The sequence below is a fragment of the Triplophysa dalaica genome, chromosome 16 (genome assembly GCF_015846415.1).
Source record: "Triplophysa dalaica isolate WHDGS20190420 chromosome 16, ASM1584641v1, whole genome shotgun sequence".
Lineage (NCBI taxonomy): Eukaryota > Metazoa > Chordata > Actinopteri > Cypriniformes > Nemacheilidae > Triplophysa > Triplophysa dalaica.
Window position 1 is genome coordinate 18108727 of NC_079557.1, and position 24027 is coordinate 18132753.

Consider the following 24027-nt stretch of genomic DNA (forward strand, 5'->3'; position numbering starts at 1 on the left):
GTATACAACAGTCATGCAAATGACAATAGAAAAAAATTAGTAAACAAAAAACCCAACAAGAGAAAGACAAAGACAGACAAGACCCAAAATCGACCTGACAAACTTGTAACAGACAACGGAAAAAAAAAAAACACAAAAAGAAAAGGACAAGTGCACCCTTACATTCCTTATCACAGGATTGACCAGGGGTTAATGTAAACATTCAGAGTTCCAGTTCCAACCCAGGTAAATTGTTCACATAAGTTATGAGAGGGTTCCAGGTTTTGTAGAATCTGTTAGTGGACCCGTTGAGGGTACATTTGATATTTTCCAGTTTGACATTCTGCATAATGTTCCTAATCCAGTGGTGGTGTGATGGAGGAGCAGCAGCCTTCCATTTAAAAAAAATTAAACGTCTAGCTAGTAAGGAGGAAAAGGCAATGACATTCTGTAAATGAACAGGGGGGTGGACCCCGTTGTATCCAAAAAACAACCAAAAACGGCAATCAAGGGGCAAGGTGGGATGTTATAGCCATAAGCCTTAGAGATTACTTACAAAAAAGGACGACCAGAAAGGGACAAGTTTCGGACAAGACCAAAACATATGATAGGAAGTAGCTGGCGTCTGTTTACATCTATCACATATTGGGTCTACATTAGGAAATATTCGGGCTAATTTAGCTTTTGAGAAGTGCAACCTGTGTAGCACTTTGAACTGTATTAAAGAATGTCTGAATGTCTAAAGAATGGACTCTAGTAAGAGCCATATCCCATTCCTCATCAGACAGCTGGACCCCCAAGTCGCTTTCCCACTGTTCTCGAATATGTGAAATAGAGAGGTTGCAGCTATCCATTATATGAGAATAAATAAATGATATTCTACTTTTATTCAGCATATTGACCCTTAATAGGGAATCCAAACAGGAGGGAGAGGGGAGTGTAGGAAAGTTAGCAAACTTTTTACGAGTAAAATCTCGAATTTGCAAGTATCGAAAAAAATGATTATTGGTCAGACCAAATTTTCTGGACAGTTGTTCAAAGCTAGCAAAAGTATCATTAACATACAAATCCTCAATACTATGAATGCCCTTGTCATACCAGATTTTGAAGCCATTGTCCATTAAGGATGGTTGAAAAAGATGATTATGTGTTATTGGTGAATGAGAGGACATACTCTGAATACCCAGACATCTTTTGAACTGAGTTATGATTCGTAGTGATTGAGTTACTATTATATTGTCCTTAATATTATTAAAAAGTAATGGCAGGGGTGCACAGAGCAAAGCAGGGAGTGAGTGTGGGCTGCTAGTAGCCGTTTCAATCTGGAGCCATGCAGGGGTCTTGCCATTCCAATCTTTTAGCCACAAAGAGATGGCATTTAAGTTTGCGTCCCAATAGTATGTGCGTAAATTTGGAAGTGAAAGCCTACATCCTTTGGCCTTTCCATATATATAAATTCTTTTCTTATGCGAGCTGATTTGTTATTCCATATAAAGGAAGAAGTAATTTGCTTAAATGCCTTAAAAAGTAATTGTGGTATATATACGGGCAGTGCCTGAAATAAATATAGAAACTTTGGTACGACATTCATCTTTACAGAATTAGCTCTCCCGATAAGAGATAGGGGCAAAATTGACCATCTTTTAATATCTTGTTTGCACTGTTCCAACAAAGGGGTGATGTTACTTTTAAATAGACTATAATAGGATTGGGTGACTTTCAAACCCAAATATGTAAAGGACTCGGCAGACATCTTAAATGGCAGATCGGGATATACTCTGGCATTATTACTGATGGGGAAGTATTCGCTCTTATTAAGATTTAATTTATACCCAGATATGTTTCCAAATTCCTGCAAGATTTTAAGGATTATAGGGGTAGTTGTGCTGGGGTTGGTGACATATAGCAGCAAGTCGTCTGCATAGAGAGAGACGGTGTGAGTAAGGCCCCCGCGTGAGATACCTTGTATACTATTGTTGCATCTGAGAGCTATGGCAAGTGGCTCTATAGCTAAAATGAAAAGCAACGGACTCACTGGATCCCCTTGCTTTGTCCCTCTGTGAAGAGGAAAATACTTAGAAGAGATACCGTTGGTATAAACTGAGGCAGTAGGATCAGCGTAAATGAGCTTGATAAGGTGAATGAAGTAAGGGCCAAACCCAAACCTTCCAAGTGTATAAAAAAGATAATCCCACTCAACGCGATCAAACGCCTTTTCGGCAGTGATATTACTGCCTCTGGGGTTGGGGTACTAGGTTTAGTGGAGATGATATTAAATAATTGTCTTAGGTTGAAATAGGATTGTCTGCCCTGGATAAACCCAGTCTGGTCCTCCGAAATGACATAAGGAAGAATTGTCTCAAGCCGGAGTGCAATGGCCTTTGACAACACTTTACCATCACAGTTGGTCAAGCTGATTGGCCTATAAAATGAGCAATCTCGAGGGTCCTTATTCTTTTTTAACAACAGTGTAATAGATGCCTGATGAAGCGTAGGCGGAAGGATATTATTCTCCAATGCTTCTGCATAGACTGAGAGAAGAAGAGGGGCAAGTTTATCCTTAAATTTTTTATAAAAATCAGTTGGAAATCCATCTGGGCCAGGGACCTTTCCACTCTGAAGGGACATTATTGCATTGTTGATTTCCTCCAGTGTCAGATTTTGTTCCAATCGTTGTTTAGAGTCAGGATCAATTCTAGGAACGTTCAAATTAGAAAAAAAGCGTCAAACTGGTTGTGATCTAGTATTGAATCTGAAGAATATAATTTAGAACAGAACTCTTTAAAGCAGTTATTAATGGCCTGATGGTCCTCCGATGAGGAGCCATAAGGTAGCATAATTTGAGAGATAACGCAGGGTGCATCTTTTTGGTGGAGTTGACTAGCTAATAGTTTGGAGGGTTTATCCCCTTCTTCGTAGAATCTACTACGTGACTTAAGAATTAGCCTCTCCGCTTGGGTGGTAATTAGGAGATCAATTTCAGTTTGTAAGCCAACTCTCCTCCTAATCAAATCAGGGGTCGGAGAACCAGATATGAGTCCATCCAGAGCCTTAATTTCTGAAGATAGCTCATAAATTTTCTTATATTTGCCATCCGTCCTATTTACCTCCAGAAAGAAATTTATTTGTTCCGCAATAAACTTAATAAAATCTGAATCAGCCAGCAGGAGTGTGTCAAGCTGCCATGTCCGTTTTGTCCTCTGGGTCGGGAGAGTTACCTTAATACTAACCGGGGCGTGATCGGAAATAATTATTGGATCATATTTACAATCTGTGATAACATTAAGCAAAAAGGGTCAACAAAAAAAAATCTATCCTGGAGAATGATTTATGTACATTGGAGAAATATGAATACTCCCTTTTGGTGGGATGTTTAAGTCTCCATGGGTCTATAAGATTATGCATATCTATGAACGACTGGATTGTTTGTATAGATTTAGACGGTCTTGGTACAGACTGAGAAGAGCGATCCAAGACAGAATCCATCAGCAGGTTGTAATCCCCCGACATAATCAAGTGACAACTATCCAGATTAGGGATAGAGATTAGCATTTTCTTAAAGAAAATTTCATCATCAAAGTTTGGGCCGTAAATATTGACCAATACTAAGCGAAGTTGAAACAGCTCTCCCACAACCATCACGTATCTGCCATTTGGGTCCAAGATAGTGTCTGATACAATGAGAGGGATCTTTTTATGAATGAGTATAGCCACTCCTCTGCCTTTATAGTTGAATTGTGAATGAAACATTTGCCCAACCCACTCTTTGTGAATTTTAGACTGGTCTCGATTTTGAAGGTGGGTTTCCTGTAGGAAAGCAATGCCAACCCCAAGATGTTGTAAGTGAGAGAGAACCTTTTTCCTCTTAATTGCCTGATTCAGACCCTTCACATTCCAATTTATAATTTTCATGTCTCTTTACCTGGGACAAGATGTGACTTATTCTGTGTCATTAGAACCACTCAGTTCAGAAATTCCTGTGTTTACCCCATTAAGATGATAAGAAAGCCGGATAGGTGCATAAACTGTATAAAGAACAAAAACCACTTCAAAACTACAACGTATAACACATAAACAAGCCTTGAAAAGGCTATCTCCCCCAGAAAACTTCAAACTACTGCAATCCTGCATTTGCGTGCTACCCGCAACGATGGATATTTTTTCAACCATTAATGAACCTCTCCAAGTGATTTAAATGACCTGGACATCATTTCACGTAATTGGAACCTTGATATTCATGAACCTTAGATTGTCACTGTAGGGAGATCGGTGGTGATCAAAACAATAACTAATGCTAATAAAATTAAAATAAGATAAATAAAAGAAAGCATTTAGGATGGCATGCATCTATAGCGTTATGTGTGAGGCATATACACATCTTAACAAACAAAACATTCACTGCCGCTATGAACAATGCTAATATATATATATATACACACATGGTACAATAAAAATAGAAAATACTGTCAGAACGTATGACATCGTTCCTTATTCAAGTTTATTTATATAGCGCTTTTCACAATGTGTATTGTTTCAAAGCAGCTTTACAGGGGCAAACAAGAAAAACAGAAAAGTTAAAACACAGCACAGTGCATGGTATTTATACAACGAGTAAGTTCATTCTAATAAATAACATCTAATTTCTAAATAAATAAATGAATGAATGCAGTCTCCCGGTGAGCAGGCCAACACTGCCCTGCTGTGGCGAGGAACCCAAACTCCAATGATTGATTAATGGAGAAAAAAACCTCGGGAGAAACCAGGCTCAACCGGGAGGGCCAGATCCCCTCTGACGTGTCATAGCTGCACTCAGACTGGTGACATGTGATTTTAGTTTAGCATTTAATACCAAATATTGTAACTTCAGCATTAATAAGACAAATAGTCCGTCTTTGCTCTTGGTTGGGGATGTAGTGGTCTGAGCTGGGATGGTCCGATGGTCATATTTCTCTTGGCAGCTGGTGGAATTGCCTTAGATGGAGCTGGGATGGTCAGTCAGTCTGCAGCTGTATCTGGTGTAATCTCAAATTGGGGATGGGCATCTGTCGGTCGTCTGGACATGGTGGAACTTCTTCCTACCTCGGGATGGGCATCTGTCGGTCGTCTGGACATGGTGGAACTTCTTCCTACCTCGGGATGGGCATCCCGAGGCAGAGGCGGAAAGAGAATAAAGAGAATAATTAGCGTAGCTGCTGTTCATTAACTATGCATTAAGTGAAAGCTTGGCTGAAAAGATGTGTCTTTAATCTAGATTTAAATTGGGAGAGTGTGTCTGACCCTCGAATAGTATCAGGAAGGCTATTCCAGAGTTTAGGTGCTACGTATGAGAAAGCTCGTCCACCTTTGGTGGATTTTGTTATTCTAGGTATTGTCAAAAGTCCTAAGTTTTGAGATCTCAGCGAGCGTGATGGGTTGTAACGTGATAAAAGCTCGGTTAAGTAAGTAGGTGCTAAACCGTTCAGGGCTTTGTAAGTAATTAAAATAATTTTAAAATCAATGCGATACTTAATGGGTAGCCAGTGAAGCGATGATAAAACTGGGGTTATGTGATCGTATTTTCTTGACCTAGTAAGAACTCTGGCAGCTGCATTCTGAACTAACTGTAGTTTGTTTATCGATGATACAGGACAACCACTAAGTAGAGCATTACAATAGTCAAGCCGTGAGGTCACAAATGCATGAATAAGCTTTTCTGCGTCTGCAACACATAAACTATTTCGTAATTTGGCAACATTTCTAAGGTGGAAGAAGGCTGTTTTTGTGATATTTGAGATGTGATTTTTAAATGACAGGTTGCCGTCTAATATAACGCCTAGGTCTTTAACTGTATTTGTTGGAGTAACAGTGCAGCTTTCAATTTGCAGGCTGTAATCGGAGATATTCGGTTTACTTAATTTTGGTGCTATAAGTAATATTTCTGTTTTGCTAGAGTTTAAAAGGAGGAAATTACTAGTCATCCAATGTTTTATGTCCTCGATGCACTCTGCCAGTTTGGATAGCTTAAAGGAATCATCTGGTCTTGATGAGATATATAGCTGAGTATCATCTGCATAACAGTGGAAGCTAATTCCATGTTTTCTAATAATGTTGCCGAGGGGCAGCATGTATATGGAGAAAAGCAAGGGTCCTTATCTAATGATACCTCCGTCTCTTTTAAATTATTATTGGCGTCATGGCGTCAGGCACAACGGTCTCCTGCACGTGTCGAATTCGTCCAAAACACCATGAGGAGCATCAGGTTAGGCCAGAAAGGGACAAATCATCTAGGTCTCATGGCGGCGGCTTCCACTGTGATACCTCTGGGCCTCCTGCATATAAGACCATTTCAGTTGTGGCTCAAAGACCGGGGGGTTTCATCCAAGGGCCAACCCCCAGAGACATAAGGGTGACGCACCAGGAGCTTCGCACCCTTTCTATGTGGTTCAGACCTCGGTTGACTTTAGGTCCCACTCTCATCCCTCACAGGTTGGGGTGCGGTCTTAGATGGCCGTCCAGCCCAAGGGATTTCCAGAAATCATCTTATTCGAATGGCACATCAATTGCCTCGAAATGATGGCTGTATTTCGGGCGCTGAAATACTTCCTCTGGCAGTTACGGGGCAACCATGTCCTAGTGCGGGTGGACAACACTTCAGTAGTCTCATACATTAATCACCATGACGGGCTGCGGTCACGCCACATGAAAAAATTGGCCCAGCAGATTGTGCCCTGGGCAGAGGTCAAATGCCGGTCCCTCAGACTGCGTCTTTAAGCATTTCCTCCGACAGCTCTGCTCCCGGGAGTCCTGGTGAAGGTCCGTCAACAGGGCTCTTGCCTCTTATTGATAGCTCCCTGTTGGCCAGCCAGAATCTGGTTCTCGGACCTAGTATCCCTCCTAGACGTGGGCGATCCCTGTCAGGAGACACCTTTTGTCTCAGGCACAGGGGACAGTGTTTCATCCTCGTCCCGAGCTCTGGAACCTCCATGCCTGGCCCCTGAAGGGCACCAGCTGAGAGGTGCTGGGCTTCCGCCTAACGTAGTAGAGACTATTCTAAGTGCTAGGGCTCCCTCCACTAGAAGGAACTATGTCCTTAGATGGTGCATTGCACATCATACAGACCCAATTCACTGCCAGATAGTTTCAGTGTTGAAGTTTCAAGAGAAACTATCCTCAGGCTAAGCCCGGTACTCTCAGGGTTTATGTGGCCACCATTTCGGCCTGCCATGCCCTGATTGATGGGGTTTCTGTGGGAAAACACCCTTTAGTCGCCCGCTTTATTCGTGGAGCGAATAAAGTCTTACGCTGAGTCTGCAGACTTACGTCCACCGCACTAGCTAGTGGCTGAAATCAGAGAAACTTTTTATATGCTATCAGGGCCACAATAAAGGGGTGGCTGCCATCAAGCACCAAGATGCTGCCCCTCACTAGGCGTGCCCGGACTTCCTTTCAGACAAAATTGGAACCTGATGACGTGTCCGCATTCACGCGTATTTATAATCTGCAGCCACGTCACTTGCCAAGGTTATTTAAAGGCCAAAGAATCTTTGCCGTGTTTGACACACGTGCTTCACAACCGGTCGAACAAAGACTTTTCTCCCATAGCGTTTGAAACGCATCATCTCCTTCCCGCTTCTCAGGGAACAGGGTTACAGCCAAGTAACCCGAGACATTGCTTGTGGTGAGTTCATGTCTTGTCAGTGTAGTTTAGTTTTTTGTGGTTATGTCATATGTTATATTTAGTCTTGTTAGGTGTAGTTAGTCCTTGTTCCTGTGTCATGTTATATCCTTGTTCTTGTTTTACCCCCTCATGGGTTTTTGTTTTGTCTTTGTTTTATTTTCATCATTAAAAGTCTTGTTAACCCTCACCCGCTGTCTGCGTTTGGGTCCTCTATCTGTCCTACTCACCTAAACCCTGACAGATATTTTCACCAAGTGCCTCTCCAGAAATTTCTGTCATAAATATTAACATTTGCACATGACTTTCTAAGTCCAGTGAGGGTCTTAAATTTGTTTTCAATACTCACTTTCTTTTAGATAAAAAGATCCCAAAATCACAATAACAGTTAAATGTTAAATAGTTTATTTCTCCTAAATATGTATTTATAGATTTTGGCGACATCTTGACTTGTGAACCGAAATGAGTCGTGACTGAAGGCATGTCGCTTTACGTAACTTTTATGTTGGCTTTAATTCCTCATGACATGTGACAGTATTAAGGCATGGCTAATCTAAACTCAACATAACTTCTTGAAATTCTATTTGGAATTTTGAAGACGATGTCTGGCAGATGACTGGCAGTTTCATCATTGAGAGATTAGGTGAATTTATTTGTATTATAGCATCACAGTAAATATGGTTAACAACCATATTTACCCTCTTCAAATTGCATGCGACAAAGGTCCAGCTGGAATGAAATATTTAGCAAAAAAAGAGTTTAGCCTGCAGCCTTTCTATATGCCTACAGACAAAGTTGTGGTCAAAATCACAGGTTTTACCATTTTAACTTGTCCAATTATTTAGGTTTGAAGTGACAAGGGCTCAAGTAATGTAAAGTATAGTGTGTGTGTTATAATACTCAAATTCAACACAACAGAGGTAACCCAGGCATAACCGAATATAATTAGATAACAGTTAATTCATATTATGTAGCCAAGCATTTAATCATGTCCCGTGAGAGGTTTTTATTCTTTCACACTGTAACTGGCTACAGACCAGTGTCATGATTTGCGTGGCAAGACATGGCGTGGGAACCCAAGTGCAGGCAGACACAGACGGTAGAGGTGGCAAACAGGATTTATTAAATAATAAACACAAAACAAAGACCCACGATGGGGTAAAACAGAACAGGATACAATAACAACAAAAGGTACACAGGGACTGGACTAACTGCACTAAAACTAACAAAGACTAAAATACAATAATTAACAGGACTACAATGAACTAACACTCAACTACACTTACTTTACGCGGAGTAACAAGAACATACAGGAACAGGTACAAGGGAACAGGTACAAGGGAACAGGTACAAGGGAACAGGTACAAGGGAACAGGTACAAGGGAACAGGTACAGCATACAAGGTACAAGAACAATGCACGAGCACAGGACAATGAACATGAGGACTCTTTATAGGGGAAAAAAGACAAAGGATCGTTAACAAGAAACAGCTAATCCCCTAATGCTGGGGATTAGCACTGAGGAGAGGCTGACGAGGAACGTGATTTAGGGAACAATGTCGAGACACGAGAAAGAACTAAGTCTCTCCCACATAAAACCATAGGTTATGCCATGACTCCACTCAAATAACACGAATAAACATGACATGATAGTGGAATCACAGCAGAATCATGACAGACCAGTGCATGATTGTATGATTATTACTTTACCTGTTACTCAGATCATAAAAAAATATTACCTGGATTTTGGTTACAATTTTAACATATACTGAAATAATGGCTATGCTTCCTCTATACTTCGACAGTGGTGTTAAAAAGGTTATTTAAATATACATTTAGTCATTTAGCAGACGCTTTCATCCAAAGCGACTTACAAAGAGTTTAGGGAGCAATACGGGACATGTCATAAGAATACAATAGGTGCCAATATAAAGTTACTGGTTTCAACAAAAGATAGACCACTACCTGTTGAGGTTATGACCCTTCTCAAAAAAAGGACTCTGTGCTAGTAACCAAATTATAAAAAATTCATTTGTTAGGGAAAAAACGAATAAAAATTAAAGACAGGAAAGAAAGATGAAAAAACTAAAAACGTTGGTTCCTACCAAAATAAACATGGAACTCCATTAAATGGGTTAGTTGGAAAGATAGACTTTAGGAACCCTCAGGCATTGTTCCGGCTATCCAGCTGTAGTAAATTGTTATGGGATTTTATGTCCACTGAGGTTCTGTAAAATCTACAGATGGTTAATGGAATTTTTGGCAAGGAAGATCAGGAGAGCTACACAGTGCTTATGAAAGAAAAAACGACACCTCAGATCACATTTTGGTTATAAATTTTGGGCCAAACTAATTTTTTCTTATTCAATGCATATTAATGTCCTCAATGTATATTACAGCATTCCTGAAATCAGAGAAAACTACAAAAGATGTTTTGAAATGATGTGAGATAGAGAAGTTTAAAGCTACACAGTATGTCTCCAGATGTCATGGTTTCACTACCATGTCATGTTTTATTCCTGTCTCTAGTGGAGCCATGGCATTGCCTGATGGTTTTATGTGAGAAAGACATAGTTCTTTCTCGTGTCTCAATGAGCATCAAATGTCTCATTGTTCCCTGCATCACGTTCCTCGTCAGCCTCTCCTTAGTGTTAATCCCCAGCACCTGTTGCTCGTTATGATCCTGTGTCTGTCTCCCCTATAAAGAGTCCTCATGTTTCATTGTCCTCGTGCATTGTTTGCTGTTCGTGTTCTTGTACCTGTACCTGTACCTGTACCTGTACCTGTACCTGTACCTGTACCTGTACCTGTACCTGTACCTGTACCTGTACCTGTACCTGTACCTGTACCTGTACCTGTACCTGTACCTGTACCTGTACCTGTACCTGTACCTGTATGCTGTTCACGTCTTCTTCATGCCCTCGTCTTGCCTTATTCCTGTTTCCCCTGTATAGTAAGTGTCAGTTTAGTGTTTGTTCCAAGTGTTTGTTTTCTTAGTTTTAGTTTAGTAAGTCAGTGTCCTTGTTTATTGTTAAAGTATATATTTCCCTGTATTGTTTTCCCCCATCGTGGGTTTTTGTTTTGCCTGTTTGTTTAGTCTTGTTTATTGTCTAATAAATATCTGTTACCATCTATACCGTCTGTGTCTGCCTGCAATTGGGTTCCCACGCCATGTCTCACCTTGAGACTCATGACACCAGAAGAATGATCGAGTACGTAAGAAGGGTTAAGTGATTAAGTGATCATGAAATAACTTTGTTAAATTAAGACATTTAAGTTTTTACAAATACAACTTAAAAAACATTACTTGTTTCCATTTTGAGACAAAATAATGGCGTTAGTCTAGTCTTGAACCATATACAGGAAACCATATCAATGTGTTTAAGAGACAACAAACCTATCAAGACCTCATCATTCCTCATATCAGTGAACTGGTATTACCCGTATCCAGGTGGGGCTAATATATATTTTCAACAACATCTCAGATATATAGGTTTCAATCAACCTAATGTTTCCTCAAAATACTACTGTAGACCGAAAATGTTTGTTTTCACAAGATTTTGCTATAGTTATACTAAACCTGTCTGTTTTACTTTCTTTAGGACTTAAGGCATAATACTGTTGAAGATAAATACAATAAAGATCTTGTTTTTAATAAATGCTGTAATTTGATTATAATGTTATGTAATAAAGGTTATGCTCCAATAACCAAAAACTATTCTGATAACAAAACGTTTCCATTGGGACATGCCAAGATGTTTCAGAAGGGAGATGACCTTCATAATCCACCTGAATATTGTTTTCGGGCCTGTGTATTTTGGAGCATGACAGAATACAAATCTTTCCCTATGAATAATATCTAGTCCCATCCTACATAAATAAAATGGGCTGTGAACACTGTTCACTCCACACACTGAACCAAAAGCTGTTACATAACACGTTTCACCTCCGCTTCGTTTCAATGCTGCAAGTGATCATGTTATCATGAAGATTACACATCATAGCTGAGGTTGAAATTCCCATAACAAGGGTCATTAAGAGTCACATCCTCCGCTTCCAAAGGGAACTGGACAAATCGAAGATGTAATTTGCTGTATGCATGAAATGTTCTTAGATTCTTCTGCAATATGTGACCAAGACTGTGAAAACCAAGCATTTTTTGGTAACTTACTGTTTTAACATTTTACATTTAGTCATTTAGCAGAAACTTTTATCCAAACAGACTTACAGAGAGTTCAGGGAGCAATAAAGCGATACGTCATACAGGATCAATAATAAAATAGGTGCTAATACCAAGATGCTAGTTTCAACAAAAGCCAGAACAATACCTGTTGAGAGAAAGAGAGAGGATTAGTGTTTTTTCTCATTTGTGTGTCAAGTATTCACAGAAGAGATAGGTTGTGAGAGATGTGGTTGACCGGACTGAGTTAGGAAGAATGTTCCACCAGGAAGGAGTTGTGAAGGAGAGAGGGGTGTAGGAGTGTAGGAGGGTATGAAAGTATGCCAGAGCAGATGCAGTGATAGTCCTGTAGGCAAGCATTAGTGACTTGAATCTAAAACGGGAATCAACACCGGTAGCCAGTGGAGAGAGATGAAAAGGGGAGGTCACATGAGCCCTTTTGGACTGTTGGAAGACATGGTGTGCTGCTGCATTCTGAACCAGCAGGAATGGTTTGATAGATTTTGCAGGAAGGCATATCGGAACACCGCGTTGTCTTTGCAATGTGATCCTTGAAGGACAGCTGTTCATCGAATATGACTTTGAGGTTCCCGGCTGTTATGGAAGAAGTGATTGTGGTATTGCCAAGTTGGATGGTGAGATCGAGTTGCACCGTGAGGTGTGCCGGCGATGAATAGTTCTCTCTTGGTAGGGTTCAGCTGTAGGTGATACTCTTTCATCCAAGCTGAGATGTCTTCTAGGCAGGCTGTTATGCAAGCTGCTACAGTTGTAACGTCCGGTTGAAATGAGTTGTAATTCTGGGTGTCTTCAGCATTACAGTGATAGGAGAAGCCATGAGCCCGTTTGATGGGTCACAAGGATGTCGTGTAGATGGAGAAAAGGAGATGTCAAAGCATTGATCCTTGAGGAACCCCAGTGATAATGTGGTGAGCAATGGGCAGCGAGCCCCTCCATTACACCCTGATTGAAATCAAACTTTGATGCTCATTATCTAATATTAAGCTTCTGAGACTTTTGCTTGGTTTTCAGAGACCGGGTCACAAAAAGTAAAAGCCAGTTGGCAAACTTCCAATGAACACCTGTAATTTTCGGGTGTCTAAGGTAACTTTAACCAAACACCACCAATAGTGTCATACTTAGTTTATTACCAAAATACTGTCAAGTAAAAGTCAGGCTATTAAAAGGACAATGGCTGAGCATACCTGTATCTCTCAGTATACCTCCACAGCAAAATTTACTGATGTTGACCCAAGACAGATCTTGAAGGCAGCGAGTATAGAATGACTATTCACAGGAAATACCAGAGCTGTCTTATCAAAAAACTTGGAAGTAAATGTGCATTAAAACAAACATTGAAAAACTGTGCTTAACATTATTGTTGATTTTTGGGGCTAACCAACCTCTTATTAAATAAGAAAATACATAATCTAATACTGTACATTCTGTTTATTCTCAATAACCAGTAAAATAGATTTTGCACCATTAAAAAAAATCAAATCAGTCATGTCAAAGACTTAATAGCAAGACAGGCTCTTTGTTCACTTTAAAATGCCCTAAGCAAATCCGTCCTAAGGAAGGGCTCAGTAAGTCAGACTCTATACCTCCGGTCTAGGAGTAGATGGTCACACTGGGAGATGTAAATGGGAATAACAGAAAAGTTTCACTTTTCAGTTAGTCAAGATCTTAGATTAAACTTGAAATGAATTTACAGTGTATTCCTGACTCCTAGTTGCATTACCTTCACAGTACTTTTTACGGTACAGTAATTCTACAATTTATCACAATTAGCCTAATACATGTGAACATTTTATCATTTATTCACCCTTATGTCATTCCAAACCTGTATATCGTCCTTTCTTCTGCAGAACTCAAAAGTAGATATTCAGAAAAAAGTTGCTAACCAAACTAAACTTCCATTGTATGGACACAAAACCCCCTGAGAAATTTGTCAAAATATCCTTTCACAGAAGAATGAGTTTGCTATCCCTATAAAAGCAGCTTCAGGAAAATACTGTAAAGGGTGTTGGTGCATGTCTGCTTTTCTAGAAATAACTATTTATAATCACAAATCCCTCTCATTAACAACAGGAGATAGTCTTGAATATTTAAGTGGCTTAATATAGTTTATTGACAGAATAATAAACCTCAACTTTAAAATTTAAAGTTTAGAATTTAAAGAAAATAAAAGCAAGAATGTGCAACTCACTGATCAGTAGGACTGTGATGCTTTTTAAATAACAAGACATAATTTCTGTGTTTCCCGATAAAGTTGTCTCTAAGATGGCTACAAAGACTTTAAAGGTACACCTTAACTACAGTTATAGCTTTTCTAGGGGTGTTTCCCGAACTATACCTTTCCAGGTTACTTTCTTACGTCCGACACTACCAGGTGCTGTCCATGGCGGGGGTGCTGAATCAATGAATATCAGTGGTTCTATACAGGCCATTCTACAGAATTGGTGCAAGATCAGAAAAGAAAGTGTGGAACATTTTTTCTTTCCTCAAATTTTTTCACTACCGAAACACAATATTATATAATTTAATAAGAAGGATTATATTTACGTATTAAGATTTTAGATTTATTTTTTGCCAATTAAAAACATTATATCAATAACATTTACAATTGTAACAATATTTCAAGTATCATTTATGAGCTTTGATGTATTTTGAATCCAATCTTATCATAAAATTGATAACACTGATTTCAAAGTTAAGGGTTCATTAGTATATATATAAATTGAACCAAACACTATCAAAACATCTTAGTTGATAGTTTAATATACTTCATATTTGGAAAAGGATCCCATGTTTCAGTCGTGACACACATTTTCAGTTGTGATTGTAATGTTTTGTAGTGATCACAATAATTAATTTGCCTAGTTGAATCAGACTTTCAACATTTTATGTTAATAAAAAATCTGACGATATTGCACATACTGTATATCAGACACACATCTGACAGTTAATATCTAATAGAACACCGACAGCTCACATACTTTATCACTAGGATCACAAGGATAAAGTGTTCATTTATCTAACTACCGAAAATGTTTTGTCACTAACGAAACAATGACACCCAGTGATAAGTTTTGAGGGAACTGATGGAATTAGACTTGTATAGTTCACACATATTTTGTGTGCTTGGACACTGGGATCTGCAAGCGGCAATGTAGCTTATGGTCGGGTTTATTAAAACTTGAAAATATAATCAACATTATTAATCACACTTAAAATATCAAGGGGTATAATTCAAACAAGTATGGCGTGATTGTGCAGCCCTACAATCAGTAGCAGTGTTTATCACTACGCAAACCACACAAATGTGTAGGGCCCCGCAAGCTTGGGGCCCCCTCGCTTCATTCGCGCGTAAAATTCACTTGACAACAGACATGAATTCGCGTCATGGGAGGGGATTCTGCCAGGCGGATCCAGTCTCGTATGTACACTATATATATATATATAGCTCAAATTGAGTAAAGAGCATTTTTTTACAACTTAAAAGATTGTCCAACCTCCACACTGGAGACAAAACTGTCTTCCAAGCAAGATCCTTTTTATTCCTGTTTCGATAAAAGTAAGATGTGTCGTACAGCTCCAGGTATCCACATACAGCAACAACGATTTTGTCCTCCATTGTTGTTTCAGATTTCTGCCTCAGCTCACTACGTCATAATCACCTCACTACTAGAGCAAGCTCCTGATTGGTTAACGCGGCGCAAATTTATGCCAAGGTTCAGATTTTTCAACTCAAGCGTTACGCGTGGCAAATGTCCAAAACGCTCAATTCGCGCCGCGACATTCACACAAATTACATCATTCGCATCTCCTCATTCACGCAAATCACGTCACAGGATGTCCTATCGCGTCTTCACATTGACTTAGCATGTAAATCACTCGCGCTTAATGCTTCATTCACATTTGGTGGGAACACACAGTTATGCACGTATGAACCCGCTTGAAGTACCAGAAGTCACTGCGGTGTGTCCAAGTTCGTTCTTCCGAGGCTTCCTTGCAAGACCAGTCTCCATCAGAACACAAGTCCGTATGTGTCATTGCATTATGGGAATTGAGATACAGGCCTTGTCAAGTTGTCTCATCCAAGAGTACCACAGATAAAAGACTGTTATCATACTTACCTGGCAAAACTGTAACTCACATGCATTTCTCTCTGCTGTTGACATTAAACAACAGTTTTAAGTACAAAAAGTACATTTACTTTTGTTATTGTTTCATAACCTCCAGTGGCAAAAATGACATGACATATTGTACCTTTAAGACTGAGTAAGAATATATTGTTATAATAATACAAATTTTGCCCATCAAGGATCTCCTAGAAGTGCATCACTTCATTCAATTTACTTTCAAAAAAATGTATTTTGTGCAATCATGCTTACTTAAACATACTTTATGTATATGATCATTTCAGTAGCTTCAAATATAATTTCAGTTAGTCCATTGTGACCGGTGACCACTCCTTGAACAACCGATCACAGATCAAATGAACAATGAGGGACATTTGACTCTAGATCGGGCCAGACATACAACATTTGTCAACTCATCAGATGTTGCAATCCCGTTGGACCAAAAGCCCATTTTGCAACAGAGGAATATTGATAACGATTAGAGCAAGCTCTCAAGAATTGAACCGGTTCTTATGAAACCACATCCAAACAGTGTTCAGCAAATTAAGTGTCAAGAAGCTGGAGAGAATTTGAGAAGGGTGAGGAATAAAACGTGAGCATGTGGAAGCAATTACCGGCCGCAAGCGGGATCGCTTAGCTCTCGACTTGCCGGGCGCTACCAGCCAAGTCTGTTTCTATAATCAACCTACCCCTCAATATTACCTCCTCATCTGAGTCCGGAAACCTCAGGAGCTTCACAGTGGTGCTCTCTCCATGGAATTCTGTTTGGGAGGGGATCTCGATTCAAACGATGACTCAGTCGCAGACACTAAAGAGGAAATCCCACATCGAATTGTAATGTGGATTGTGGAGAGCTCAGCACTACATCTGGGAGGGGTCAGGAGGTTATTGATATTAGACTGCTGGGACTGGTGGAAACGCATAAATAGCTGCAAAAAGCGCAGCTATCTTGCAGTCTTTCTCTGGATGCCCAGGGACAGGTGACCTCCATTTAAGTCTTCTGCAGAACGTCCATCTGTCTCTGCAAACCCGGTAAGTGCTAAGTTCATACTGTCATGTTTGGTTTGAAAACAAACTGGAGTAAAATTGTGTGCTTTATTTCCAGCATTTATGATGTGGCATTTACATAATAAAAACAAGGAGAAAAGCAAGTTACCTAATCAGTTATATTTGAATATTTTGATCGTAATAGAAAGTAATGTCGTTAGTTAACTTTTTTCTTATAGGCAAGAAATTCGACTAAGAAAACACGGAAAGGGAATTTGCTTGTTCTGAACCAGATTCTTTCCGCATTAGTCATTGTATGACACAGTTATTTCGAATCGCATACAGACAGTGTCCGCTTATATAAAATCTTTCCCATAGTGTTGCATTTTATCACTGACATTTAGTTAGAAAAGGATTGGTCTAAAGCATTCAGACCTTGTTGTGGCAGGTATCCACATGTCTCCCATGATAGCATTATTTGTTATTCCCTCAGAAACGAAAATGGAAAAGATCACATCGACAAATTGCTGGCTGTATTGTGTCACCCTGATGCTGTCTGTGCTGCCTGGAGTCCCTGCGATGCCGGTAGATGTGGACCGTGTGTGTATGGCGCCGTCCACAGCCAAGTACAGACTGTCGTTTGCTGGCAAGTGGAGTCAGACTGCCTTCCCCAAGCACTACCCTCTGTACAGACCGCCTGCTCAGTGGTCCCCCATATTTGGTGAGTAAGCTCACAAAAAACATAATCTTTTTAGACTTTTCAGTGATTGTTTGCCGTTTATTTTGACTCAAAAACCAAAGTACATGTGCATGTGTTCGCCCCAACCTTTCACATTTTTATGCAGGATGTTATGCCCCTTAATACAATTTATGGGGGGCCTCTTGAGTAAATATTCTCTACGACTCGACTTGCTATAGCTTTTAATTGGGAACATAAGCAAAACACAAACATTATCACTTTATTATTCAATATATTCCACAGATATAGCACAGAGATGTTCACGTAATTTTTTCTCGCTGGACTAGTATTGCCAAGAAACAATTTGCAATGTGCAAGACGAGCTGCCAGAGATGCAATGTGCCTTGTAAACTTCCTATAAAAACTTATGTTGAAATTTGACCACCCTGAAAGTCATTTTATAATCTGCATAATGTTCATAAACCCCCAGTCACGCTAATGATGGTGGTCCTTGTTCGCCTTGTTAATTCCAAAAATAGATTAAGTTTATATCCAGTGATTATACTGCTTTATCATTATAGGAGTTACTCACAGCCCAGACTATCACATCTGGGAAAGGAATGAATACGCCAGCAATGGTGTGAGAGAGTTTTCTGAGAATGGAGAGGCTTGGACTCTTATAAAAGAGGTGGAGGCAGCTGGGGAGCAAATCCAGAGCGTCTACGGTCTCTTCTCAACACCGCCTGTAGTTGGAGGGACTAACCAGGCCACCACGGAATTTGAGGTTTATGCAAGACACTCTTTGGTAAGTACACTGTGGTCTGCATATGACGTGACAGATGACACTGTGAATCCTCCTTAGTTAATTAAGCCATGGTCCTGTTAGTATGTGATTTATATTTCAACACCGAATGTCTTATAGCTGGTCGTTAAAAAAAATCTGAATCATATTCTAATCAAAAAATACATGTGTTTTCAAAAAGTCTCTTATAAGTTCTTATTTTTGCAGTTGTCGTTCATTGTGCGCATTGTGCCAAGTCCAGACTGGTTTGTTGGAGTAGACAGTCTGAACTTGTGTGAGGGGGATCACTGGAAGGAAAACATAAGCCTAGATCTTTATCCCTATGATGCTGGCACAGACAGTGGTTTCACCTTCTCCTCACCCAATTTTGAGACCATTCCTCAAGACAAAATCACTCAGGTAATGGCTAAAGGCAGACAACAGTAACCTATGAATGTTTATTCAACTTTGGGAATTAATCTTTGTTGAAGAAAAGCGAAACATCTTAGCCAAATGTGGTTTACAGGTTTTAAATATGGATAAACCTAGAAATTTCAACAGCTGGGTTTGTTCATTTTGACCCAACCAGCATGTTTTAGAATGAAGCAAAGCACAAATCCTCAGAAAGGGATATTATGAATTGTGAAACATCTGTCTTTCACTCAACAGATAACCTCATCTTTCCCAAGCCACCCTGCAAACTCCTTCTACTATCCTAGACTCAAGCATCTCCCTCCAATAGCCAGAGTCCTCTTAACCAAGACCAAGAACAACCAGATCTTCAGTTTACCTATTCATCCAACCCAGTCTAATCAGATTCCAGTTGGGAATGAAATAGACGAGTCTCTCATAAGTAAGCTTGGAACCTCTTTGCAACATGAATTATTACATGAATATGTAATACTTTGGCACAGACACAATCTAGAAAAGTCTATTCTTGCATGCGAAAATAAGGAATACTTGCTTTTGAATCGTATATGCATGTATTCAATCCTTGAGGAAACACAACAAATCCATAGAGAGAAGTTTAGATGATTAAATCACCAGCTTGCAGAAAGGTTTATCCGTCCCCATGGTGACCACAACAACAAACTGCAAACAAGTTAATGGGCGCCAACCCGTTTAAAGGTTTTTTGCCACTCAGCACTGTTTGTCCTGGAAATAAAATGTGTGCTTTTTTTACATCTTTCTGTTTTTCTACTTGTTCCAATCTGTGATACGTATCAAGATTTACGAGGTCAAAACTTCTGGAAGACTTTCTTGTTGGAGGAGATCTCTAGTCAGGGTCATTTCGAGGAACAGCTAGAATTATAGGTTTGCAACATGGGAGATGTTCAAATATTTACAATTTGAGTTAGGAAAACATGTAAACACTTTAAACTTTGTTACACTTAACATTTTTAGTATGTATTTAAAGGGATAGTTCACCCAAAATTTTCATTTCTGTCATCATTTCATGTCACCAAACAGATCATCATCCACCATTAATTCCATAGAAGGGAAAATAAATACTATGGGAGTAAATAGGGGTGAGATCTGTTTGGTTACTGATATTCTGACAAAAATCTTCCTTTGTGTTTAGCAGAACAAAGATATTTAAACTGTTTTGGAAAACCTGAGGGTGAGTTAATAATATAATTTTCATTTCTGGGCAAACTATCTTTTTAATGGAAAAGTTCCCCCCAAAATGAAAATTATGTCATCTCATTTCACATTCACATCATTCAAAACATGTGTTACTTTTTTACTTTTCATAAACACAAAAGGCAAAGAGCAGAATGTCTTTCCTGCTCTTTTCGAAACAAAGAAAATGAATGGGGACTGAAATGAAAACTTCTGTTCTGTCAAAACATGTTGTGCCTGTTCTTAAGTGGGATTGACATAACACAAGGCTACTACATATAAAGATATAGTGCAAGTCCTGTTAATTACAATTATTTTATGGTACTTTTATTAACAACCTTAGTATCCATTCACTTTAAACTCTTTTCCCGTGCACCAATGACAAGTTTACCAGTCTTTCCATGTTTTCTTTGTTTTACAGTGAATGCAGGGCACATTTGATATATTGTAAATTCATATAAAAGACAATATTCTGAAGGCCATCAGCTCTGTGAAAATGATCAAATAAACTGGCATTGGCTGGCAACTTCTTTAAAAATGTTGGTAGGGAAAAAGTTCATGTACAGAAAGATCTACAATCAACATTCTGTTAAAACTATCCCTTTTTGTACCAGAAACGATGTAGAGTAAAACATGTTTGGAGTGAGCAAAATGACAGATCCCAAATTGTGGGTGAACTAATTATGATGTTTTTCATTATTGTCATCATTTTTATTTTGAAGTTTTTTCAATTGCAACGTATGTTCTATTTTTACACTTGCCTGAAAAGTCCATACTAAACCTCTTTGCATTGTTCCAACAGATACTCCCCTGGACTGTGAGGTGTCTGTGTGGTCACCTTGGGGTCTTTGTAAGGGTCAGTGTGGTGAGAAGGGGGTGAAACACAGAACTCGCTATATTCACATGCATCCCGCAAACAATGGGGTTGTCTGTCCTCCTCTAGAAGAAGAAAAACCGTGTTTTCCTGACAATTGTGTGTGAACACGAGGAGGACATCATGATCAATAATATCCATCCTGATCCTGCTCCTTATCTGTCGGTCATCCACAGGGCAGAATTCACTGGAATAACAGTAGCTGTCTGGTCATGTGAGGTATTGGTACTGTAGGTTAAACTGAAGATCGCATATAAAACATCTTAAGACCCCACAAGAGAAATCGAGTCGAGAAGTAGAGACATTTTCAGTAACTGCATTACATTTGAGAGTAAAATATGATTGCTGAATACAGTTATATTTACTCAGAAAGCAGGAGTTTAGGTTGAATTTAATATAATTTTATAGACTGACCTCATGCACTGTTCAAGGAATCGTTCTTTGGTGAAACACCAGTGGCATCATCAAGCTAGACAGAGAAGACAAATCACCTTTTCTAAATAAATACTTTGTTCTTGTTGGTATATTTTGTATTAGTGGATGGTGTCTGTTCTTGCTGTATTTAGAAACATAGGGGCCTAGACAGGGATTAAGACAGAAAAAATAGGATGTTAAAGTAGTTTTTACAAACATGTCTTACATAAAAATATTACTTGTGCATTTTGAGACAAAAGAATGGCACTGATGCATTTTAATGTGTTTAAATGTGCACTTAAACTCATACACCCTGTACGGATTTATCTTTGCATAAAATATAAAAATATGAACTGGTCACAAGGTCTTTCATTATTTGGCTTGGGTATCAGAGTAACCGCAGTTGTAGTTCATCGCATTAACTACAGACTAATGTTTTACTAATGTGTGATAGCGAGAGAGTGTCCAAATATGTCTTTATTTTGAACAGCTGGTCTCTTATTGCTAAACATACTTAAAACTAAATAACACTTCGTTTGACATTTTGCAATGGCTTAAGTGTCCACATACTTTTGTGACTACTATACTGTTTATGAACTGTAGATACATTATTTGATACAAATTATTCACTTATCACTGCTATGCTATGAAACAAGGCAAGTAATAAGTTAACTATTTCCTTATCTTTTTTAACACATTTTTTAACCACACTTCAACTGGGCTTTACGCAATAACAGCATCTGTGGATTTCTCACACTAAACCATTCACACGGTTTCTTTTGGTTACTTGTATTCTTTTGTCGCTTATTGACCCATAGAATTAAGTAGGTTACTGCAATGAATGTGAGGCTCACAAGTTTGCTGTTGACTTATTTTTTCGTTTTGGCTCCGGCAATGTATTTTGATTTGGGAGAACAGGAGGAAAAGTGTATTATTGAAGAGATTCCAGAGGACACACTAGTGACAGGTCAGTTTGTGCTATAGTCAGCTACCGTCATTGTCATTTATTGTCATTGCACATTTTTTTTAGTTCTCTTTTGTACACATAGACACATAATAATTTGTTTGCAATACATTAGTATCCATTTCACTGCCGATGGCTACTGAAAAAACTTCTTCTGTATTGTATTGCAAATGAAAAGTTGCTATCATACAGTGTTATGTGAAGTTACTATTGACGTACGCATTGTAATGGATTTAACTCTTGTTTTTTTCATCAGGCTTCTTACTGCTAGAGTATTGGGATGTAAACAGGGCTAGTAACCCACACCTTGGTTTGACTGTCAGTGCGAGAGACCCACAGCATGAGGTCTGAAAAAAATATTTCTCATTGTAATGTGAATGAAATAATTGAACAGTGTGCGCTAAATTTCAAAGCATCTACCCGTGGGTAAATTCCTTGTACGCGTTTTGTTATATGCAGGTAATCTTGTTGAAACGCTTTGGGAGACAAGGAAAATTCACATTTACGTCTCATGCTTCAGGTCAGCATTTCTTGTGTGTGCGATCCAACTCCACAAGGTTTTCTGTGTTTGCTGGTGAACGTTTGGTAAGTTGGGAGACAATATGGACCAATTTTGTCCCTTTTGACACTTACATATATTCAAATTAATCAGCTCATTTGACAGCTTTGTCTGAAAATAGCCAACATTTGACCATGTTATTTATTAAAAAAATACCTTTGCCATTGGTCTCAATGAAAGTATATTGCTGTGCTGTAAGACAAAATTTAAGATTATAAATCCATAGGTTGTATGAAGTTCTTTTTAAATAGGCTATACTTTATAAAGTGTTTATAAAGGCTGAGTCCCAACATGAAAAAATAAGTCAATAAATGTATCAACATTTCAACATTGGTGATATACAGCACAAATTATTCAATACAAGTTTTAAAACAGTATGAGTATAAATAAATTACATTTTTGGTATTCCTTTAACATAAGATAATTGAAATATGTTGTGGGGCCTGTTACTTTTGTACTTATGCACAGAAAGTACATTTAGATGTCCAAATGGGCAAGCATACCCTGGATCCAAATGCTGCCAAGGCAAAAGACACAATAAAAGCAATGGAGTACAACCTGCAACATCTCATTGACCAGATGTGGTACATTAGCAGGCAGCAAGATTTCCAGAGGGTAAGCAAACATAAGCAGTAGGAAGTGCCTGACAACAAAATCTTACCATATAAATGACTGGCCAAAAATCTGAATAAGAACCAGACCAAGTTTCATCTGTCCATGTTTTTCATGCTATACTTACTCTAGAGTCATTATGTGTAATTTGTATCTGTTTACTTTGCTGCAACCAGGAACGTGAGGAGACGTTTCGCCAAATGAGCGAAGAGACGAATGGAAACGTTTTGTGGTGGGCTATTATTCAGACATCAATACTTCTCTCTGTTGGGTTCTGGCAAATGAAAAGCCTAAAAGACTTTCTCATTGAAAAGAAGTTGGTTTAGCTTCATAAAATAAGAAGATGTGTGTTTAAACAAATGCCACCCTGTTTGAAACATTGGAATGTAGGCTTAGTGTCTCAATGATCTCATTTGAGGTTGATGTATAATCCGTACAGACTGGTGTAAATAAATTCATGTTAAATACCTAAATTGCATCTTGATTCTCTTTATACTTTTTTAAAACTCTTACATTTTCTTTTAAAAATGGTTGATCCTTTAGAAACCTTAACAATACCACATAATATAGCTTTTTTGTC

The 24027-nt window shown here is 38.8% G+C and overlaps 2 protein-coding genes across 2 annotated transcripts; both read left to right on the plus strand.

The window, feature by feature from the left end:
- The first annotated feature begins 16571 nt into the window (after window positions 1-16571).
- On the plus strand, window positions 16572-21640 carry spon2b (spondin 2b, extracellular matrix protein). The gene is made up of 6 exons (XM_056769736.1): window positions 16572-16986; window positions 17435-17662; window positions 18202-18425; window positions 18630-18821; window positions 19071-19254; window positions 20827-21640. The coding sequence occupies exons 2-6, from the start codon at window positions 17443-17445 to the stop codon at window positions 21003-21005; spliced, it is 999 nt and encodes a 332-aa protein (XP_056625714.1). The 5' UTR covers window positions 16572-16986; window positions 17435-17442; the 3' UTR covers window positions 21006-21640.
- A 217-nt stretch (window positions 21641-21857) lies between these two features.
- On the plus strand, window positions 21858-23859 carry si:ch211-255i20.3 (transmembrane emp24 domain-containing protein 11). The gene is made up of 5 exons (XM_056769737.1): window positions 21858-22279; window positions 22533-22621; window positions 22736-22861; window positions 23304-23450; window positions 23624-23859. Exons 1-5 carry the CDS (start codon window positions 22150-22152, stop codon window positions 23771-23773), a joined length of 642 nt encoding a protein of 213 aa, XP_056625715.1. The 5' UTR covers window positions 21858-22149; the 3' UTR covers window positions 23774-23859.
- Window positions 23860-24027: the final 168 nt, after the last annotated feature.

Coding starts and splice junctions, on each gene's coding strand:
- si:ch211-255i20.3 (XM_056769737.1), top strand. CDS start 22,150: ATGAATGTGAGGCTCACAAGTTTGCTGTTGACTTATTTTTTCGTTTTG. Junction 22,280..22,532: donor AGAGGACACACTAGTGACAG/GTCAGTTTGTGC, acceptor TTTTTTCATCAG/GCTTCTTACTGCTAGAGTAT. Junction 22,622..22,735: donor CGAGAGACCCACAGCATGAG/GTCTGAAAAAAA, acceptor TGTTATATGCAG/GTAATCTTGTTGAAACGCTT.
- spon2b (XM_056769736.1), top strand. CDS start 17,443: ATGGAAAAGATCACATCGACAAATTGCTGGCTGTATTGTGTCACCCTG. Junction 18,822..19,070: donor CTCAAGACAAAATCACTCAG/GTAATGGCTAAA, acceptor TTCACTCAACAG/ATAACCTCATCTTTCCCAAG. Junction 19,255..20,826: donor AATAGACGAGTCTCTCATAA/GTAAGCTTGGAA, acceptor TTGTTCCAACAG/ATACTCCCCTGGACTGTGAG.